Raw genomic sequence first — 18,341 nt, forward strand, 5'->3', positions numbered from 1 at the left:
GAGTGAGATAGTTGAACCAAGTGGCTACAGGAGCCAGGAAGCATCAGATTCCCTCCACAACTGGAGTTACAGGCAGTTGTGAGCCATTTGATGTAGATGTCAAACCATCTCTCCAGCTTCTGCTCTCCCCTCTCACTTTAATATTTTGAGACTGGGTCTCATGCAGCTCAAAACTGGTCTTGAACTCCCAATCCTCCAGCCTGAGAACGACGTGGCTCTTGCAGTATTATACTGAAAAGTTTCCTCTTGCAGTGCTGGGAACAAGCCTAAGGTCCATCAGAGTTATTGAACTTCATCCTAATTCCTATTAGGTTTTTGTTCATCAGCCCTAAGATCCTTATCTCCTGTTTAGTGGAGAGATAAATGTCTTAAGTAGGAGGCATACGCCCCCAGAGTTTACCATGGCCACATCCACAATCTTTCAATTCCTTGCACAATGGTCCACTGGACTATCAGTGAGATTTCTAGCAGAAAGAGGGGAGGAAGCCTGCAATCCCAGGACTCGGGGAGGTTTTTGTGATGAGCTCAAGGCCAGCCTGGGATACACAGTAAGTACCTGGACAGAGTACATGCCAAGATCCTGTTTGCAGGTTAGGGGGTATACTTGGGGTTGGAAATCATTGAGAATTAGGTTTCTGGCAGTTAGAATTGAGTCTTGAAGTTGAGGAATGGAGAAAATGCTGGACCTATATAAACCATTGATGTGTGAGTTTTTCAGTCACATAAGGTATACTGCATTGCTGAACAAGTACAGCAACTCTTTGAAGGGTTGCATGTTCCCTCATAGCTACTCCCCATGATATCATGCTTGTCCTGTTACCAAAATACTATGGCTCCTATGTAAAGTACACAGCAGGTACATCTGTGATTGAGGCCAGGCTGGTTTATAAACCTGGAACCTGGGGTATGGGGTTTGGAATAAAGCAAAACTCTGAAGCCAGGATACAAAGTTGAGTGGAAGGGAAGGGGGTGATCTGGAAGATTTGGGGGTTGGGGTGGAGACAAGTAGGATGAAAACACCTTAAACCAATTTCTCAAGAATTCGAGATGGTTAGTGTAGTTCAAGTTGTTACAAGGATGTTTGAGGTCTGAGTATATAATAGGCAAGGTGAAGCACCCTGCAATTCCAGCATTTAGGAGCGTAAGGAAGGAGAGACCCAGCCAGCTGTAGACAGCTCATCAGTTACAAGTACTGCATAGCTATCCCTAAATACACAGCCTATCAAAATTCAGAACAAGTGGTTTTGAGGTGCCCCGCCCCAACCCCTGAACTTAAAGCTCCAGAACACTGAAGAGGGGGGAAATATTGCTAAGAGACACAGGAACAGGAAGACTGTCTCCTTGAAATGTTAGGGAAGCTACAGATCCATGAAATCTCACGGCTGCCTAAACAAGTCTTCAACAAGGGTGCCCACAGATACACTAACACAAAAGGGGAAATCATAGGGTCCCAACCTAGACAACTAAGGAATGCTGAAAAGGGCAGAAATTTCTTTCTTAGTTCTCTAATTGATCTCTAATACCAAAGGGGTCAGTGCTGAAATTATATATACATACAAGTAATAATACACAGGCTGAGCAGATTATGTTTATAAACATACATAGGCCACAAACTTGAGAATGTAAGAGGAGGGTTACATGGGAGAGGCTGAAGGTAATGGGAAATTTTTTTATTTGAACTTTAAAAAGGTAAAATATTTTTCTCCAAGTGAAAAACCCAGCAATAAGCTTACAGAACCTCAGGACTGTGCAGTGAAGATTCAACAAGAAGTTTCTATGCAGCAAGATAATAATGCCAGCCCACTTTCAAGCTAGTATGGTATACAGCTGAAACCTTGTACTGGCAACCAGACATAATCTCAAAGTTCACGATAATGCCAAATACTTATATCAAGCCATATCTGGCCCCACAAACTCCTAAACTCAGTATAAAATCATCCTGTTACCACAGGGGGAAAAAAGGGACAGCTTCCATCAGAGGCACTTGTTAGCAGTGACACAACTGGATGTTCACGGGGAAGACTGAAGGGATACACACCTAAAAGAGGAAGCATTTTAGAAAAGTACGTTTGAGACAGGGTCTAGCCTTGAACTCACAAAGGTCTTCCTGTCTCTGCCTCCCTTGTATTGGTGTTAAAAGCGTGCACACTTCCTAGCTGGTTGACCTCAAGACTGAAAATCTACAACTGTAGAAAGATGTCTATTAGCAACATGTTTCTATACAGAAAAAAGACTACATGAAACAGTCAAAATGAGAAATTGGGAAAGCTTTCCATTAATAAATTTTATTCAACTTCACATCAGATGTATAAATTAAAACAGCAAATGAGACAGCATTTTTGCCAGTTAAGAGTCACAAGAGAAGAGATACGAGGAAATGACACCTTGGTATAGTGCCAACAACACTCAAAGTCTCATCTAGCTTTGTCAGAATTTAAAGCATACCCCCCCTGGGAAAGCTAAGTATACACAAAGCTAAGCAAGGCATAAAACAGCATTTTAGCAGTATTGTGTGAATGCAATTTGAATGTATTGTGAAGAATGACTGAATACATTACATACAGCATGAAATGCACACTTATGAAATGTAATAGAGGTATTGAAAGGAATATTGTTGAAAAATGAATCTATAAAAACATCTTGACAACATATGCATGATTACATTTATATAGGACATTGAGATTGAGGGGCAAATTCTTTTAATTTTAAACTGCTATTTTTGAAGCCAATTAAGAACAAATAAATAATTACACAAGAAAACTGGGTTTCAGATCTGAAAGTCCTTAGCTCAAGAGATAGTAAAGGGCAGCAAACATCTGAAAAAAGAGAAAGGAACTAAGGAGAAGCTGGTAGACTGATAGTTTAAACAAGAGTTAGACAGATGACTTAGGATATGATCAGGACACATAAAGCGAAGGAAGTATGTAAACATATAGGCTACAATTATATACATTAGTTGGAGTCTGTTAAACTAAAAGCAGTTTTTAAAATATACCTAAATGTTTTAGACAACTTTTGTTATCCTAGAGTCAGAAGCAACCAACATTCAAATGAGGTAAGCTATGAAAGTAAAACAAAAACCTTTATTGAAGATCAAGTAAACACTGTATACTATGTACAGGTGGCACATGGTGCCAATTGCATTTGCAGATGTAGTGTAGTGGTCCACTTGAGTTATGCCTTCGCCACAGCCTTGGACAAATTCTGAACTAGTGTACAATTCAGCTGTGCCAGAGTGCTGATCTTAGCATGTTTGGGTGTTGCATACTTATTCTTGATAGTCTGTAAGAGAAAAGCACTATACTATAATCAAGGAAACAAAAACCATCCCAATGGGGTGTTTGCCTGGAGGGGTTGGAGGGAGAAAAGAGAAGAGACTGAAACGATGTAATTATATATATTTTAACTTGAAAGATGAAAATAAAACCAAACCTCTCTCATGTAGCAGAAGCTGGTTTCTCCCTGCCTCCAGAGTGCTAGGATTAAAGGTCTTAAACCAGCTGTGAAGTTTCAGCAAACTCACCATGTGCTTTATAAGGCCACGGTTCACCATGACTACATTCTTAGCCAGGTGCTGCATGACAGGCAGAAGGGAGTCTTCAGTGTAGGACAGGTAGTGCTGCAGGGTCGGTGTCTAAAGCAAAAACAAAACAACAACAACAAAAAAAGCATGTTAAAACACCAGCCACTTTTCACAAAACTTTTCTAGGGTCTATTTTCTAGGCTATTCAAGGGTCTAGCAGGCGGATAGTGAATGGTTAACACAACTGAAATTGAAATCATCTCTTTGCCCAGGTGTGCTCCTTCAAGAGCCTATGCTCTAATTTAACCACAGAATTAAAGCTGCTGCCTTCTCTACCCCAAGGTAGAGAAGGACAGGATCTGGTACATAAGAATGTGAATGGACTCCTCAGTGCAGCTTCCATGTGTGCAAGGATTAACAGAGTCCAAGAGTGTCATCAGAAAACGTGACGAATGGAAACCTAAGATGGCACCACATTTTTATCACTACCCATTCTCTCCTATCTATGGTGGAAGTGGCATGTTCAAAGGCTGTTTACAATGGAAAAGCTTGGTGGTTTGCAGACTGCTTACCCATTCACCATTGTCAAGAATTTTCAGTGCTAAGCAAAAAGCTCCAGCTGCAATCTGAGAAGGAGCAAAGTGCACCATGTCGTAGTCCAACATAGAGAGTTCCATGAGGTATTTGGCCAAAGTGTGCTGTTCAACGTCAACCTGGAACAGATCCACACACCATTGAGCTTCTTTTTGCAGAGTTTTACTTTGGCACTGACTTACAAAGCCCTATCTGTGACTACAAACTGAAATACAATGGTCCACAGAAGGCCTTGAGAGAAACCATGCAATATTATTCAGCCTGATTAAATAGTAGCAGTCAAATCCTTCTCTCATGTAGTTATGTATCTATGTAATACAGCAAAAAACAAGTTTCAAGTAATTTGTACCTCTCCAATCTTAGATGCTCTACGGAGGAAGTGCAGAGGCAAAGGGCGACCCAAACTGAAGTTTAGAACTCTTAGAATCTTCATTTCCATCTGTCTGATTTGGTGTTTAGTGTAAGTATTGTTAGTCACAAAAGCGAAGTCACCGATTTCTGGAGGGTACATTTCTTCATATTTGCTTGCAATAAACATGGCAGTCACACCAACTAGCTGCAGCATCTTCTTGGGCACACAATTATCCTGCAAATCAAAATGTCAATGAACAATATGTACTTGCACATCTCAACTGGTGACAGCTTATTTCCCTGGACAGATAATAGTTTCAGCCTCAATGATTAAGATACCTGCCCACCATGCATGGGACCCTGGGCTCAACTGTCAGTGTTCCCTTCCTCCCTTCTCCATGGAGAATTCTCCTAAGTTAATTAGGCATACCTGCATGAATCGGTCAATAATGGAAACAGTCATGTACATAGTCTCTTGCAGCAGCCTAAATTTAATTTGAACTTGTATCAGCCAGTCAATTAGGATGGCTCTCATGTTTCCAGTGACTTCACGGCCCAGTAGGTATTTTGGTCTAACTGACTGTTCTTCCTGCAAAAGAAAAATTTATCCTGGAAGCATCACCCTGTTACATGACATTTGTGACCACAAAGGCCAGTTAACTAACATAAAACAGCTCCTTGGAAAAACATTAAGAAAGCAAGGATTAAAATAGCATTGTTAAGATATTGTGGCATTCAATTAACCAGTGCTACTGTAGGCCCATGTCTACACCTGTCATAATCTCAGATCAATAGATTAATAATACAGAACCCAAGCTTTGTGATATAGAAAAACTAATTGCTGAGTTTTAGATCAGCTAGAAGGTCTTCCACAGGTCATGAGTTCAATTCCCAGCAACCACATGATGGCTCACAACCATCTGTAATAAGATCTGGTGCCCTCTTCTGGCTTGCAGGCACACATGCACACAGAATACTGTATACATAAACAAATCTTAACATAAAAAAAGAATAAGGAATTATGAACTATGTTCAACTACCAAATTCAGTGCTGCAGTTAGAAGAAAAAAAAAAAAAGCCTTTTAGTATTAACAAGAATTACAAAGCAGACTACTTTAGAAAATATAAATTATGTCAAAGGAACAGCAATCAGCAATCCCACCCATGTTAAAATAAAGAAGGAAGGAGAACCAATTCTTGAAGTTGTCCTGAGTCCCACATGCGCACATTACAAGACACAGAAAGCATCAATGGTAACTAATGAGACAATGCTGGGGATAGAGCTCAGTGGTTAAGCTCATGCTTAGCAGGTCCTGTGTTTTGTTCCTAGAACTGGGGGTGGCAAATCTGATAAAAACTACATTAAAGAACTGTCTCATTTACAGAGGTTAAAGGGCAAATGTCATTAGTATGCAGTTTTCCAAGTGGGCGAAGTTGACAAAACCAACAACTTTTAATTTTTTTGAGTGTGTTCCTTTTGGAACACAAGTAATAGTTTTCCTGTCCAGCACAAGCACACTGACCAAAAAAACAAAAAAAAAACAAAAAACAAAAAAACAAAACAAACAAAAAAAAAAAAAAAAAAAAACCAAGGCAGCCTTGTATTGGGACAGCTATAGTCTTATCACTACCTCCTTAAACCCACAAGTTTGGGACTTTCAACATATGTGATGTGTGTATCTACTTTATGAAGAGTCATAGTAGCATCTTCCCAAGACAGAAATTTTGTATTCAATATGACAAGTTCACTCCATGGAGTTAGTGACTTCTACTATTTCAAAACAGAATTTCAAGTGTTATCTATAGTCTAGAAACATCAACTGTACTATTGATAAAAGTATCTTCAATTGTTGAGTTGGTGGTTTTACAACTTTTTTGAGACCAGCTTGGTCCTCAGGGTCAGTCCCAGGATAGTCAGGGCTACACAGGGAAACCCGGGTCTTATAAAAACCAGCCAAACAAAATAAAACCAGTTCTTTGATAAACCTAGTGGAATTCAGTAAAAGCAGACTGTAACAATACTGACCTCCAGTTGTCGGAGATAAGCATATATGTCTTTCACATATTCACTACAGAGATTTGGATCCGCTCCATCATCTGCATCCACATCACTCACGGCAAGAATTACATCAGAGAAAGCCTGGCACAGGTATTCTTCTGCAGGGGCACATCCAGATGTTTCCATTGGGCTTGGAGAGGGATTATCGACCTTAAAAACACAGACCCCGTCAAACAAGCAGGCTATGGTCTGAGAAGCAAGGTCAGTATTGGCGCCCTCAATTTGAAAAATCATTCTGAATGTCATTCATTTCATTAAAGGAAGAACATTTCATATTTTATTTTTCTCTCAAATTTCATTTTGGGAAATGGTTAATATTCAAAATAAATGCTGGGTTGGAGAGATGGCTTAGATGTAAAGAGCACTTGCATTTGGCAAATGCTAGAGTCCAGTTACTATGCAGGAACCAGGTAACTCTAAATTCTAGCTCCAGGAGGACATGACTCCCTCTTCTGTCCTCCTTGGGCATTGCATTCAAGTGCAAACCCTTGCCCCCACCAGGAGATTTAGGGCCAGGCATGGTGATACATGCCTATAATCCTAGCACTTCTCTGTGAATTGAAGCCTGCCTGGTCTCCATAGCAAACTGCAAGCCAGCCAGGGATGGAAAGTGAGATCTGGGTTCATAAAAAGTTAATTCCTAATTTAGACTAAGGCAGTTTAAAACAGGAAGAACTGGGCAAGCTGGGTAAAAGTGCCTCTTAGCCAAGGCTCACAACCCTACAAGTGCGCACACACACAAAATAGAGTTTTTTTTCCTTTTCCTGGTACTGGCTCTGTAGACCAGGCTGGCCTCCAACTCACGGAGATCTGCCTGCCTCTGCCTCCCAGTGCTGGGATTAAAAGCGTGCCCAGCCACAATGGGTTTTCTAAGGAGCCCGTGCCGCTCCACAATGAGAACAGAATTTAGGTCCTAGAACCCACACTGGGTGGCATACGTGAACATGTACACACATAAAGAAAGTCAAAGGAAAACGGATAGGTAATAAAGCTATCCCTCAGCACCAGGTGGAATGAATTCAAACATGGTGTCTTTATCCAGGTGAATACAAGCATCCCTTAATTACAAAAAGATGTTAGAGAAAGTGACATAAACTGGTAAGAGCTGTGAGCTATTTAGCTCAGACTGTCCTTGAGCTGTCCTCTTGCTTTAGCAAAAGTGCTAGGATTACAGACATGTACCATCACACCTAGTAGTAAAATTTGGTGAGGGTGTGTGTCTGTGTTCAAGGACTGAACATGCTCTAACAGACAGAGCTACAAACACAGCCAAATCTTGATTTTTAGGCTTAGGGGTTAACCCAGCATCTTCCCCCTCCCCACTTTGAAACAGGGCCTCACTATCTACAGTTCTGGCTGGCCTTGAACTCAGAGACCCACCTGCTTCTGCTCCAGAGTGCAGGAATGTGGCACATACCACATTTAACTCATCATTTTCTGTCTGAAAATATTTTCTTTTACTCTTTTAACAGGTTTATTAATTTAGTGTTCATATTAGGTCGTATAAGATTCACAAACACATCTATGTTTCATTCAGTTAATTCCAGACAGAGTTGGAATTACAGAACAACAAAAACCTTGGGTTCAGGATGCTACACACAAGAAAGCAATTAAAAGATCTGGCCTGGTTGCACCATCCCGGCACTGGAGTGGAGGGGGCAAAAGAATGTCAGGTTCAAGGGCAGTGTGGGCTACACTGTGACTCGGGAGAAAAATGATGGTGTCCACCTTTGGTCCCAGACCAAACCCCCGAGGTTCCAGGCCAGCCTGTCTACACAAAACAAAAGCCCGCATTTATCCACCGCCATCTGAATTACAGCTAATACCTACTCCAGAGTGTGTTAATAAAGCTTTTGCTAAGCACTCAATACATAGTAGATACTCAAACGCTACATGTGTGTATCAGAGTGAAATGAGGTCAGAGAAGACATAAGACTTTTTAGTATGCTATGTTTACCAAAATAGGTTCAGGAGAAAGCTTTTCGTCCATAACAGGTTCAGGCTCAACAAGCTCCACCTCTGGCTCACTCACAGGAACCTTCTCCAGAGGTTTTGGTGGCGGGATTTTAGCTGAAACTTTTCCAGTCACTGAAGTTTTTAGTTCCTGTGGACGGCATGGAGAAAACAGAACGTTTTCCTAAGGGTGGCAGCTGGGAGACGGACTCTTTCACGACAGTTGGGCCAGGGAGATAGTTACCTTTTTCAGAGGCACTCGCGCCTGAGCCTGTTCGCCGACTTTGTTACCAATGTCTCCTAGAGCGGTTCTCGGTCTCAGCCCGGGCTTGGAGGCTGCAGCAATTGCCACAGGCACACGCTTGGCGCCTGCCATGCTGACCTTGGCCTTATTTTCTGTGTTAAGTTTCGTGTTCTGAAAAAAGTTAAGAGCGCTTGAGAGGGGATCCATGGTGGCTCCAGGAAGTCATGGGTTAATTCAGGCGCGACCCAACTGAGGCTCCCTGAAGTACAGCCGGGGTCCCAGGGTCTAGCCTCGGGGCGTGCCGCGCCGAATTTCCACCCAGACGTTGCACATTCACCCACGTTCAGATGCCTCTTAGGCCCTCAGCCGTCCTAACGACCGTGAGTTTACATCGGGAGGGAACGCACGGAAGCCTCGGTCGTGGGCAGCTCTGTGCGGAGGCGCAGGCTCACCCTGGGGCCTCCATCCCTACAGGACACCCTTCCCTCCTCCCGACCGACCGACCGACCCGTCAGCCAGACGGACCCCCTCCCCCGCAGGCCGCCGCGATCTTCTCCCGCGGCGACGACGGCAGCACCCGTCCGGCTCACCCTAGTGACCCTGAGCGCCATGGCTCCTCCTGGAGAAGAGGCTCGGCCACCAGCAGCTGCGTCCCCGGGCGCCGGCTCGCCGAGCCAGACACCAACAGCCGTTCGTCCGCAGCACGCCGGGAGGAGTCTGCCGGGCCTGGGTTTAAACCCCGGGCCGGCCCCTCCTCATTGGTCCGTTCGTGGCACTCGCTCCCTTCCCATTGGCGCCGCGAGTTCTCGCAGAATGCGTTTCCTGGGCGATCCCGCGACCACGTTCGGCGGGGGCGGGGCCAGAGCGAGGCTGCCGCACGCAGCGCCGCCCATCGGGAACTCGGGCTCTGCGCCTGCGCACTGGCTGCTGTGCGGCCACCCGCTCTAGGTGGGCGTGGCGTGCTTTGCCCACTGGTGAGCGGTCCTGGAGAGCCGCCTTAGGGAAATGAGTGTGGAGCCGTCGAGACTAGCCTGGTCTACAGAGCTAGTTCTAGGACAGGCTCCAAAGGTACACAGAGAAACCATGTCTCGAAAAAACAACAAAAAATTATTGTTCCAACAGCTATCTGGGACGGATATTTGAGGGTTATAGCAAGTAGTTATAGCACGCATAGTAGACAGTTGTTATAATTAAACAGATTAACATATCAGTCGCCCCAGTAGTTACTGGTCCAGTGATACAAGAAAACGTACCTTCTGCTTAATTTTGCTATAAGGTTAATATTACTCCAAAAATAGTAAGTAATAGGGGTTGGAGAGATGGCTCAGTGGTTAAGAGACTGACTGCTCTTCCAGAGGACCTGGGTTCAGTTCCCAGCACCCACATGGCAGCTCACAACTGTCTGTAATTTCAGTTCCAAGGTACCTAACACCCATGGCTAAACACCAATGCACATAAAACAAAAATAAATTAAAAAAAAGTAAGTAATAAGCAAAACCTACTTGTTGAACAAGAATCCCTAATGCAACTCTCCATCCTTCTACCTCAGACTCTTTATTAAGGTTTATTAATTTTAGTGACTTCCCACAGTCATTTTCAATATCACTAATATGTCTTTATTTATTTTTGGCCAGGATCTTAAGCCCAGCCTGAGCTGGAACTCCATGAATAGCTGAGAATGACCTTAAAAGTATTCTCCTCCCTCCATGTTCTCAGTGTGGGACATCAGGTGTACACCACAGCACTGGGATTATATGACACTGGGGACTAAACCCAGTCTTCAAGCATGCTGGGCAAACAGTACCGGTGCAGCTGTATCCCCAGCCCTCTAGTAACATTACTATGCAAATTAATGTATTTATAAGCGAACACTGTACTTTACCATAGTCTTATCATAGCTCACACTGGCCTGGAAGACTAAATCTTAAGCTGGCCTTGGAATTTGGAGTGGTCCTCCTACCCTAATTTCCTGAATGCTGGGATTCAGGGAATGTGCCATCACACCTGGCTAGGGCTTTATGTTTAAGACTCGTTTTGGGCTTTTAGCAGAACTTCATGCAGTCCAGCACTTTGCTGCCCAGCCTCCCTTAGTATGAGCATAGCACAGCAGTGAGGTGTGGCGAATTGTACCAGTAATCCCAGCACTTACGAGGCTGAGGCAGGAGGATTGCCAGGAGTTCAACTCCAATCTGAGTTATACTGTGAGTCCCAGGCCAGCCTGGCTTTAGAGTGAGACCTTGTCTCAACAAAACAACCACTTGCTACTAAACAAGACATCTCTCTCACCCCTCTCAGGGTCAGGGAATACTGTGGGAGAGATAGCAGAAGGAAAACAAGTGTTGGGAGATAGGAAGGAGTTATGTACCAGCAGGGAAGCTGTTTAAATGGAAAGAGAAAAACAAACAAACAAAAACCCTCAAAATAGCTTCAGGAGTCCCTGAAACTGACACATTGACTAGGCCCCTCCTTGCCACAGTAAACGTAGCAAGTCACAAAGAAGACCAGATCAGCTGCCTAGAAGACCAGATACCAGCTGAGCCTCCTGGTAGAGGGTTAGACCAACTGAGATACTGGGCAGGGGCACCCTAGCCTCCTGAGCTGCCTTCGGGCCCTGTGCAATGTGCTCCAGGTTTCCCAGCGTTTCTGAGCAGTCACCTGACTTGGGGTGGGCTTTGATGATGCAGCAGCTATCTTTCAGTCATTTCTGCTCCTGTAAATAACTTCAGTAAAACTCACTGGTTCAGGGAAGTGGACTCTGGTGGTATCTGTACTTTGGTCTGTCATGACCTCCCTATCTGGGTGAGTAGATGTGTGTTTTGTCTCCCCAGGAAAAGTTTTGTCATTTTAGAAAAAATGACTCTCAAGTACTCACTATTGCACTCAGGAATGGACAGCAGCTATGGTTACCTGCACAAAACTAGCATCCGATTGTGCCTGTCAGGATTCATCATGGATGAGGGAGGGGCTTATGAAGCCTCTCCCTTCTTGGTGCACTGAGTCTGAGATAGGATAACAATAGTGTAGTGAGCTGAGGGAGGTGCCTTCAGCTACATATAAGTTCAAGAGCTATTAAAGGCCTTCCTCAAAGAAAATATAAAAGAGAAGAAAAATGAAAGAAAAGCCTGGTGTACAGAGCTATTTCTAGGACAGGCGCCAGAGCTTCAGAGAAAGCCTGGCTTGAAAAACAAACAAATCCCACTTGAGTGTGTGATTTTTTTGTTTTTGATCGCACGACTCTCCCTCATCCCTAGCCCCCGTCCATTAAAACCCCTTTTCCTCCCAAGCATTCCCCCTTGTTTTTGTTTGTTTGTTTGTTTTTGAGACAGGGTTTCTCTGTGTAATCCTGGCTGTCCCGGAACTCACTCTGTAAACCTAGCTGGCCCCAAACTCAGAGATACGACTGCTTCTGCCTCCCAAGTCCTGGGATTTGTGTGCTGCCACAGGCCAAAAGCAAGTTCTAACTCCCAGTGGTTAGCCCCTTAAAGGTAAAGGGGTTCTTCCTCCCCCACCCCCACCCCTACCAGAAGCTGTACTGTGAGAAGCTACACAGCACACCATCACATCCTCCCCCCCCACCTCCCCACCCCCAGACAGGGTTTCTCTGTGTGTAGTCCTGGCTATCCTGGAATTCACTCTATAGACCAGACTGGCTTTGAACTCACTGAGATCTACCTGCCTTTGCTTCCTGAGTGCTGGGAGCAAAGGCGAGCATCATTGCCACCCAGCTGCCCTATCACAGTTTTTAAGGGCTCTCTTTAATGACTTCCTGTCCAGAGTGTTTTGGGTGGGTGGGTGGGTGAAGGGGAGAGGCTGTCATAGAGGACTTTACATCTCTCATTCTCAACTGTGAGTCAGCGGCCATCACACCATTGTGGAAAGAAGCTTCCTTGCTTGTAACAGCCAGCGGCAGCGCGGGCCGTGTGTATCCATATGGCTCCAGAGGCAGCATAGACCACAGACACAGCTAGATCTGGAGGCATTTTTTCAGTTGAGGTTCCCTCCTTCCCAGTGACTCTAGCTTGAATCGAGTTGACAAAAACCTGCCCAGTGCGCCAACCATTGATCTAGCCAGCTGCCAACCGTTGATCTAGCCAGCAGTGTGGTGTTGCGGTACAGAACTTAGGGGAATCAGGAGTGGCGGTGGGTTTACATCTCTGCTGTCACTTCCCCTGTTGTGGCTCCTAATCCTTCCCTTTTCCTAAAAGCTCTTACATTCTGTGGTTCCTTACACATGACTCTTAACCTGAAGCTCTTAATTGAGAACAGGAGTCACCAGTGAGACCTGTGAATGTAAACGTGGACATAGATAGGGTCCGGGGGTGAACTATGCATGCACCGCCAGCGTTCTGGAGAGTCAAGTTCTTAGAAGCCTTGCAGGTTGCCCCTAACCCATGCTGTTGCTACAGACTGGACAAGATGATGCCCTGGGTAGCCACACAGAGGCACTCAAATTGTATCTTTCAAACACAGTGCCTGTCACACAATCTGAGGCAGTGAGTTTGAGGTCCCATGCCACCTCTAGAATGACAGTAAACACCTTTCTTGGGGCAGCCAAGTCAATTGTCACCAGCCAAGAAATATTCATGTTAGGGATTTCAGGCCTGTGTCTTCTTTTTAGCTCTGAGGCTTCCCATGCTCTCTAGGTAAAGAGAGACAGGATGGAAAGGCTCATTTAAACCGTAACTAGGCTCTAGGCTTTGGCTCCAGTTAGTTCAGCGACTGCTGTCAAAAGTGACCAACAACTGCCTTTGGAGTTATTTGGTCCCTGGGAGGTGACAAAGTCACATAAGACAGGCTTTCAGCTCGCAAGAAAAGGAAATTCTTCACTCAGCTTATTTTTCTTTTAGTTTTTTTGAGACAAGATTTCTCTGTGTAGCCCTGGCTGTCCTGGAACTAGCTCTAAAGACCAGACTGGCCCAGTGATCTCCCGAGTGCTGGGATTGAAGGTATGAGCTACCACCCACGGCTCCTGCTAACATGTTTAATAGCAATCAAGGAATGAATGGTCCTTTTGAAACTGTCATGTTTGCCAGGACAAGCATGGCTTTGGGACTGACCTGATAGAGTCACGGATGTGAATAAACAACAGAAACATATTCAGAAAAGCTGGGATGTGGTGGGATGTAACTCTTAGGGAGGTGATGCACCTGTGGCACTCAGCAGGTTTATTACAGGAACCTGGGTAAGGAGGCAGGTTAGCTAAACTTGATGGGGGTGCCTGTAGGGGAGGAAGTCAGGCTTCAGTCTGGCTGGGAGGGGAGCTGCGGGGATACTCTCTACACACTCTCAGAACCCATAGCCCAGATCAGGCAGACGGCCTTGCCATTTCAGAGTCCTATCCAAGGGAGATCAAGGCTGTCACTGAGGACTAGAATAAGGACAGCCTCAGGTATTGATATACCTTTTCAGGGTCACCTCTTTATAAAACCCAGGAGATTGAGTCTTCCGTAAAATCTTCCCACAGGTCAAAATGACACTGGGTACGGTCTGGATGAGACCTTATGAAATGTAGTTGGTCAAGATGCAAAGATACTCTGTCCAGAGTTCAGAGTCCCACACCCAGAACTCAAATGTCCTTTAGTGATTCTTAGAGACCTGTGCTTGTTTTCTTTTTACTTTTTCAAGGCAGAGTTTCTGTGTGTAGCTTTGGAGCCTTTCCTGGAACTAGCTTTTGTAGACCAGGCTGGTCTCGAACTCACAGAGATCTGCCTGCCTCTGACTCCCAAGTGCTGGGATTAAAGGCGTGAGACACCACTGTCCGTTGAGACCTTTTCTCTCTCTCTTGCTTTTTTATGAAACTGTGGTGAAATCTACCTTTAAATACCTCCCCCAGTAAGTAGCCAGAGTTTGGGTTATTTCCTTACATTCCTTACATAGAGTAAGGGAATACTGTTTATTCCCTTACTCTAACATTGCTGGGCCCTAGGCTGGGTGGATAATATTCCTTCTCAACCTCATAGTCACTACTGTCTTACTACTCTTTTTGAAATCATCCTCTGGCCACTGACTGTTTTGCTCTTAAAGATAGACTCTTGTTTTAAATCTGCCAAGTGTCTTTGACCCTGTCTTACTCAGTCTTTTGTTATGACTGGGATCTTCTAGAATACAGGCCCTTAACATACAGATAGCATTATGACAGGGACACCAATCACTCCCATCTACAAGAAGACATACCTCTCATCACTACCTCCAGGTAGTATCTCAATCTGGCCTCCAACCTTCTACAGTAAGGACTGCTACCCTCTGGAAGACATAGGGTGGAGCAGATGATAAATGACTACTTTAGGAGAGACAAAGCCTTTCTCAGCTTCAATAGGGCCCTCCCACACATCCCATCCCAAGTTGCAGGATCCCAGTCTTTATCAATTAATGCCATTACTAACAACTGACACCCTCCAGGCTGGGACTTTTGATTTAGCCAACCTTATGATGAGGGCTTTGGTTTGATCTTCTGCAACTTGAGCTCCATGGCTGCTGGAAAGAATGTCTTCCAGCACTATGTATGAGCTGGTCCATTTTTTTTTTTTTCTTTCTGATACAGGTTTTCTCTGTGTAACAGTGCTAGCTGATCTGGAGCTAACTCTGTGTACACCACGCTGGCCTTGAACACACAGAGATCGGCCTGCCTCTCCCTCCCAAGTGCTGGGATCAAAGGTCCAGCTTTGGAGCAATTTTATCACGAAGTCATCATTGTTCTTTACAATATTATGAGATGCTGGAAGTTGGTTCATTTTGATGTTGGAAGTTGGTTAATTTTACCACAGAGCTTATTCCTTTGCATTGTCAGTTTGTCCAGAGATGCATCATCATTTTCCTTATTTTTCCACAAAATGTCAAATTTCAAATACAGAGTCACTACATCTATTGCTGCTCACAATTGGTAAATCAAGAAAATCACATGCATTTATTGCCTTAAGTTTGTTCACACCATGGGCTTTTAGTGCTCCCCCGGCTCCCAGGAGAGGTTTCAGTAACTGTAGTTGGTGAACTGAAAAGCCTACTCCAGACACTTAAAAGATTTATCCTGACACTTCTGTTGCTCTAGAACCAACCCACTTCTGGTCCCCAAATCTCTACTAGTAAGAGTTCTCTTGAGTAACAGAACTCAGAAAATGAATCTATGTATATATATAGAGAGGATTTATTAGAACGACTATGAATAGACAGTTCAAGAATCCAGTTGTTCAGTCAACCAGGCTGGATTGTCACAGCTGTGAAGGCGGTAGAAATAGCAAATCTTCACAGCTGGTCTGGAGTCCTGAAGTAGGCGCTTATGCTAGAGAAGGAATGGACTAGCCAGGGAGAGCAAGCAGCAAAGAGCAAGCTCCCTTCTTCCATGTCCTCACATGGCCTCCAGCAGATGTGGCCAGTTTAAAGGTGGCTCTTACCACCTCAGTGATCTGGGTTAGAAGTGAGTCTTCCCATGCCAGACCAATTAAGAAATTGGTAGCTGTGTGCCCAGCCATTTGGGTTTGTTAATTCCAGATGTAGTCAAGTTGACAACAAAGAGTAGCCCTCACACCCTAGCACTGGGAGTTCGAACACCCGAAGATGGGGAGACTGTCCTGGATTCCTCAACTTTATTCTTTGTCAGCTTTCCATTATTTTTGGTGCATTATTTCTCTTTTGTTTTCAATTCCTGTGAAGATTTTATTGGCTTTACAAATGAGGGATAAAAAAACGATACCTAGAGGCCGGTGAGCCTGAAGTTGAGCTGGAGCCTTAGCTCTCGAATCTTCCTCCACTCTGGCTGCACTCTCTTCACCTTGAGCCCTCTCTCTATCAGCTCACCGTTCTCAGTCACACTAACTCCAGCTCTCTCGCTATTTATATGCCTTTTAAGGGAAATGAAAGCTTTAACATTGGTGTCATGCCTACCATACCTCATGATCTGCTGAAATGCTTTTATGAACACAATGTGCATTAGAATATTAACATGCTGATGCCTGGAATCCATGTGGCCATGAGCTCCCAGCGATGCCAGAAACCATGTGGAGGTCCATGATCCGGGCTGCTGCCAGCTGCTATTGGCAAGAAAGCTTCTTTTGTGGTGCTATCGATAACTACAGACTCAAAACTAAGGCTGAGAGACACTGAAGGCTTCTGTGACAACATAGGAAGCTACTGAAGAGCCCTTAAAAACCGGGATAAAGATGCTGAAGTGAGGCTCTTCACAGTTGATGGTTTCCGGCAGGGAGGTGGGGGTTATCTTTAGAGGCTGGCCACTGGGAGTTTGACCTTGCTCCATACACAGTGGACTTGCCACAAGGGGGCACAGGTGGGTCTGGGGGAAAAGGTGATTGGGTGCATTGTACAAAATTCCCAAATAATTAAAATAATAAAGCATTAGTCATAATCCAAACCCAAAACTATTAACATGCAATTGTTTTTCTCATCAATCAAAGCTTCGTTAATCAAAGGATTATTTTTTGCTGGGCAGTGTTGGCATATGCCTTTAATCCCAGCACTCTGGAAGCAGAGGCAGGCTACTTCTGAGGATCTGAGTTCCATGCCAGCAGGGTTACACAAAGAAATCCTATTGAAAAAACAAAAACTATTGTTATCCACCTACCTATCCATCTTTGTGTGTGTGGAAGTTTGCCAGCATATATGTCAGTGTGTTACATGCATGTAGTGCCCCAAGAGGCCAAAAGAGGGCATGGACCCAGAGACTGGAGTGAGGGACAGATGGGAGCTATTTTGTAGGATAGTATTGTATATACCAGGCCCTTTGGAAGAACAGACAGTTCATAACTGCTGAGACATCTCTTCAGACCCACCACTTAAGATTTCAATATGTGCTGAAAATTCTGGACCAAAATCTACAAAGAGCAGAGTACCAAAGTAATTTATAACAAATTTTTGAAGCTCCTCCTATATTAAAATTGGTAAGATAAAATAGTATTTAAAATGTCTGCACCATGATAGGAAAATAGTACCTATTCCAAACACCCTATTAATCAAAATTCCTACTGTAATGGAGATATTCAAAAGTATGTACTGCACAGCTGTCTTTGGTGGTCATAAAGCTGTACATATTTGTCATACTGTTTCCTTAGGTTATATATCCAGCTTTGGTGAGATGGTAAGTGCCTAGTCCTACTGTAACTTGTTGAGCCATGTTTGGCTGGTCCCCCTGGAAGGCCTGCTCTTTCCTGAAGGGAAATGGAAGAGATTTAGAGGCTAGAGGAGGTGGGGGCAAGGGAGGCCTGCAGCCAGGATGTAATATATGAGAGAAGAATAAATAAAGAAGGAAAAGAAATGGAAATGGGGTAGACATCACTATACCACATTTTGTTTTCATGGTGTTCAAAAGCCATGTGCAAGTTTCACTTAAATCTCGGAAAAAAAAAAAATCACTGTTATTTCTTACACATGAACATTTCCACAGAAATTAGAAAAGTGTTGTAACCACAGATGGAGGACACACTCTGAGCTGGCAGGTGTTTGTTACTGTCACAACTGAGGAGGGGGGGGTGACATGATGAAAAGCCGGACTGGCGGGCAGCAGCCTGAGGAGTGTCCTGGGATGTCAGATGCATCCAAGAAGACAAGATATTCTACTTCAGAGGTGTAAGGTAACAGCAAGTCACATGACACAACGTAGAAGTTCTTTA

General features: G+C 44.3%; 1 protein-coding gene across 1 annotated transcript; it reads right to left on the reverse strand.

The window, feature by feature from the left end:
• Positions 1–3,063: 3,063 nt before the first annotated feature.
• Ccnb1 (cyclin B1) lies at positions 3,064–9,481 on the reverse strand. The gene is made up of 9 exons (XM_051182860.1): positions 9,315–9,481; positions 8,725–8,895; positions 8,485–8,631; positions 6,495–6,677; positions 4,899–5,057; positions 4,467–4,703; positions 4,096–4,236; positions 3,524–3,634; positions 3,064–3,282 (listed from the first exon to the last, which is right to left on the reverse strand). The coding sequence occupies exons 1-9, from the start codon at positions 9,333–9,335 to the stop codon at positions 3,175–3,177; spliced, it is 1,278 nt and encodes a 425-aa protein (XP_051038817.1). The 5' UTR covers positions 9,336–9,481; the 3' UTR covers positions 3,064–3,174.
• Positions 9,482–18,341: the final 8,860 nt, after the last annotated feature.

The sequence above is a fragment of the Phodopus roborovskii genome, unplaced genomic scaffold (genome assembly GCF_943737965.1).
Source record: "Phodopus roborovskii unplaced genomic scaffold, PHOROB, whole genome shotgun sequence".
NCBI classification, from domain to species: Eukaryota; Metazoa; Chordata; class Mammalia; order Rodentia; family Cricetidae; genus Phodopus; species Phodopus roborovskii.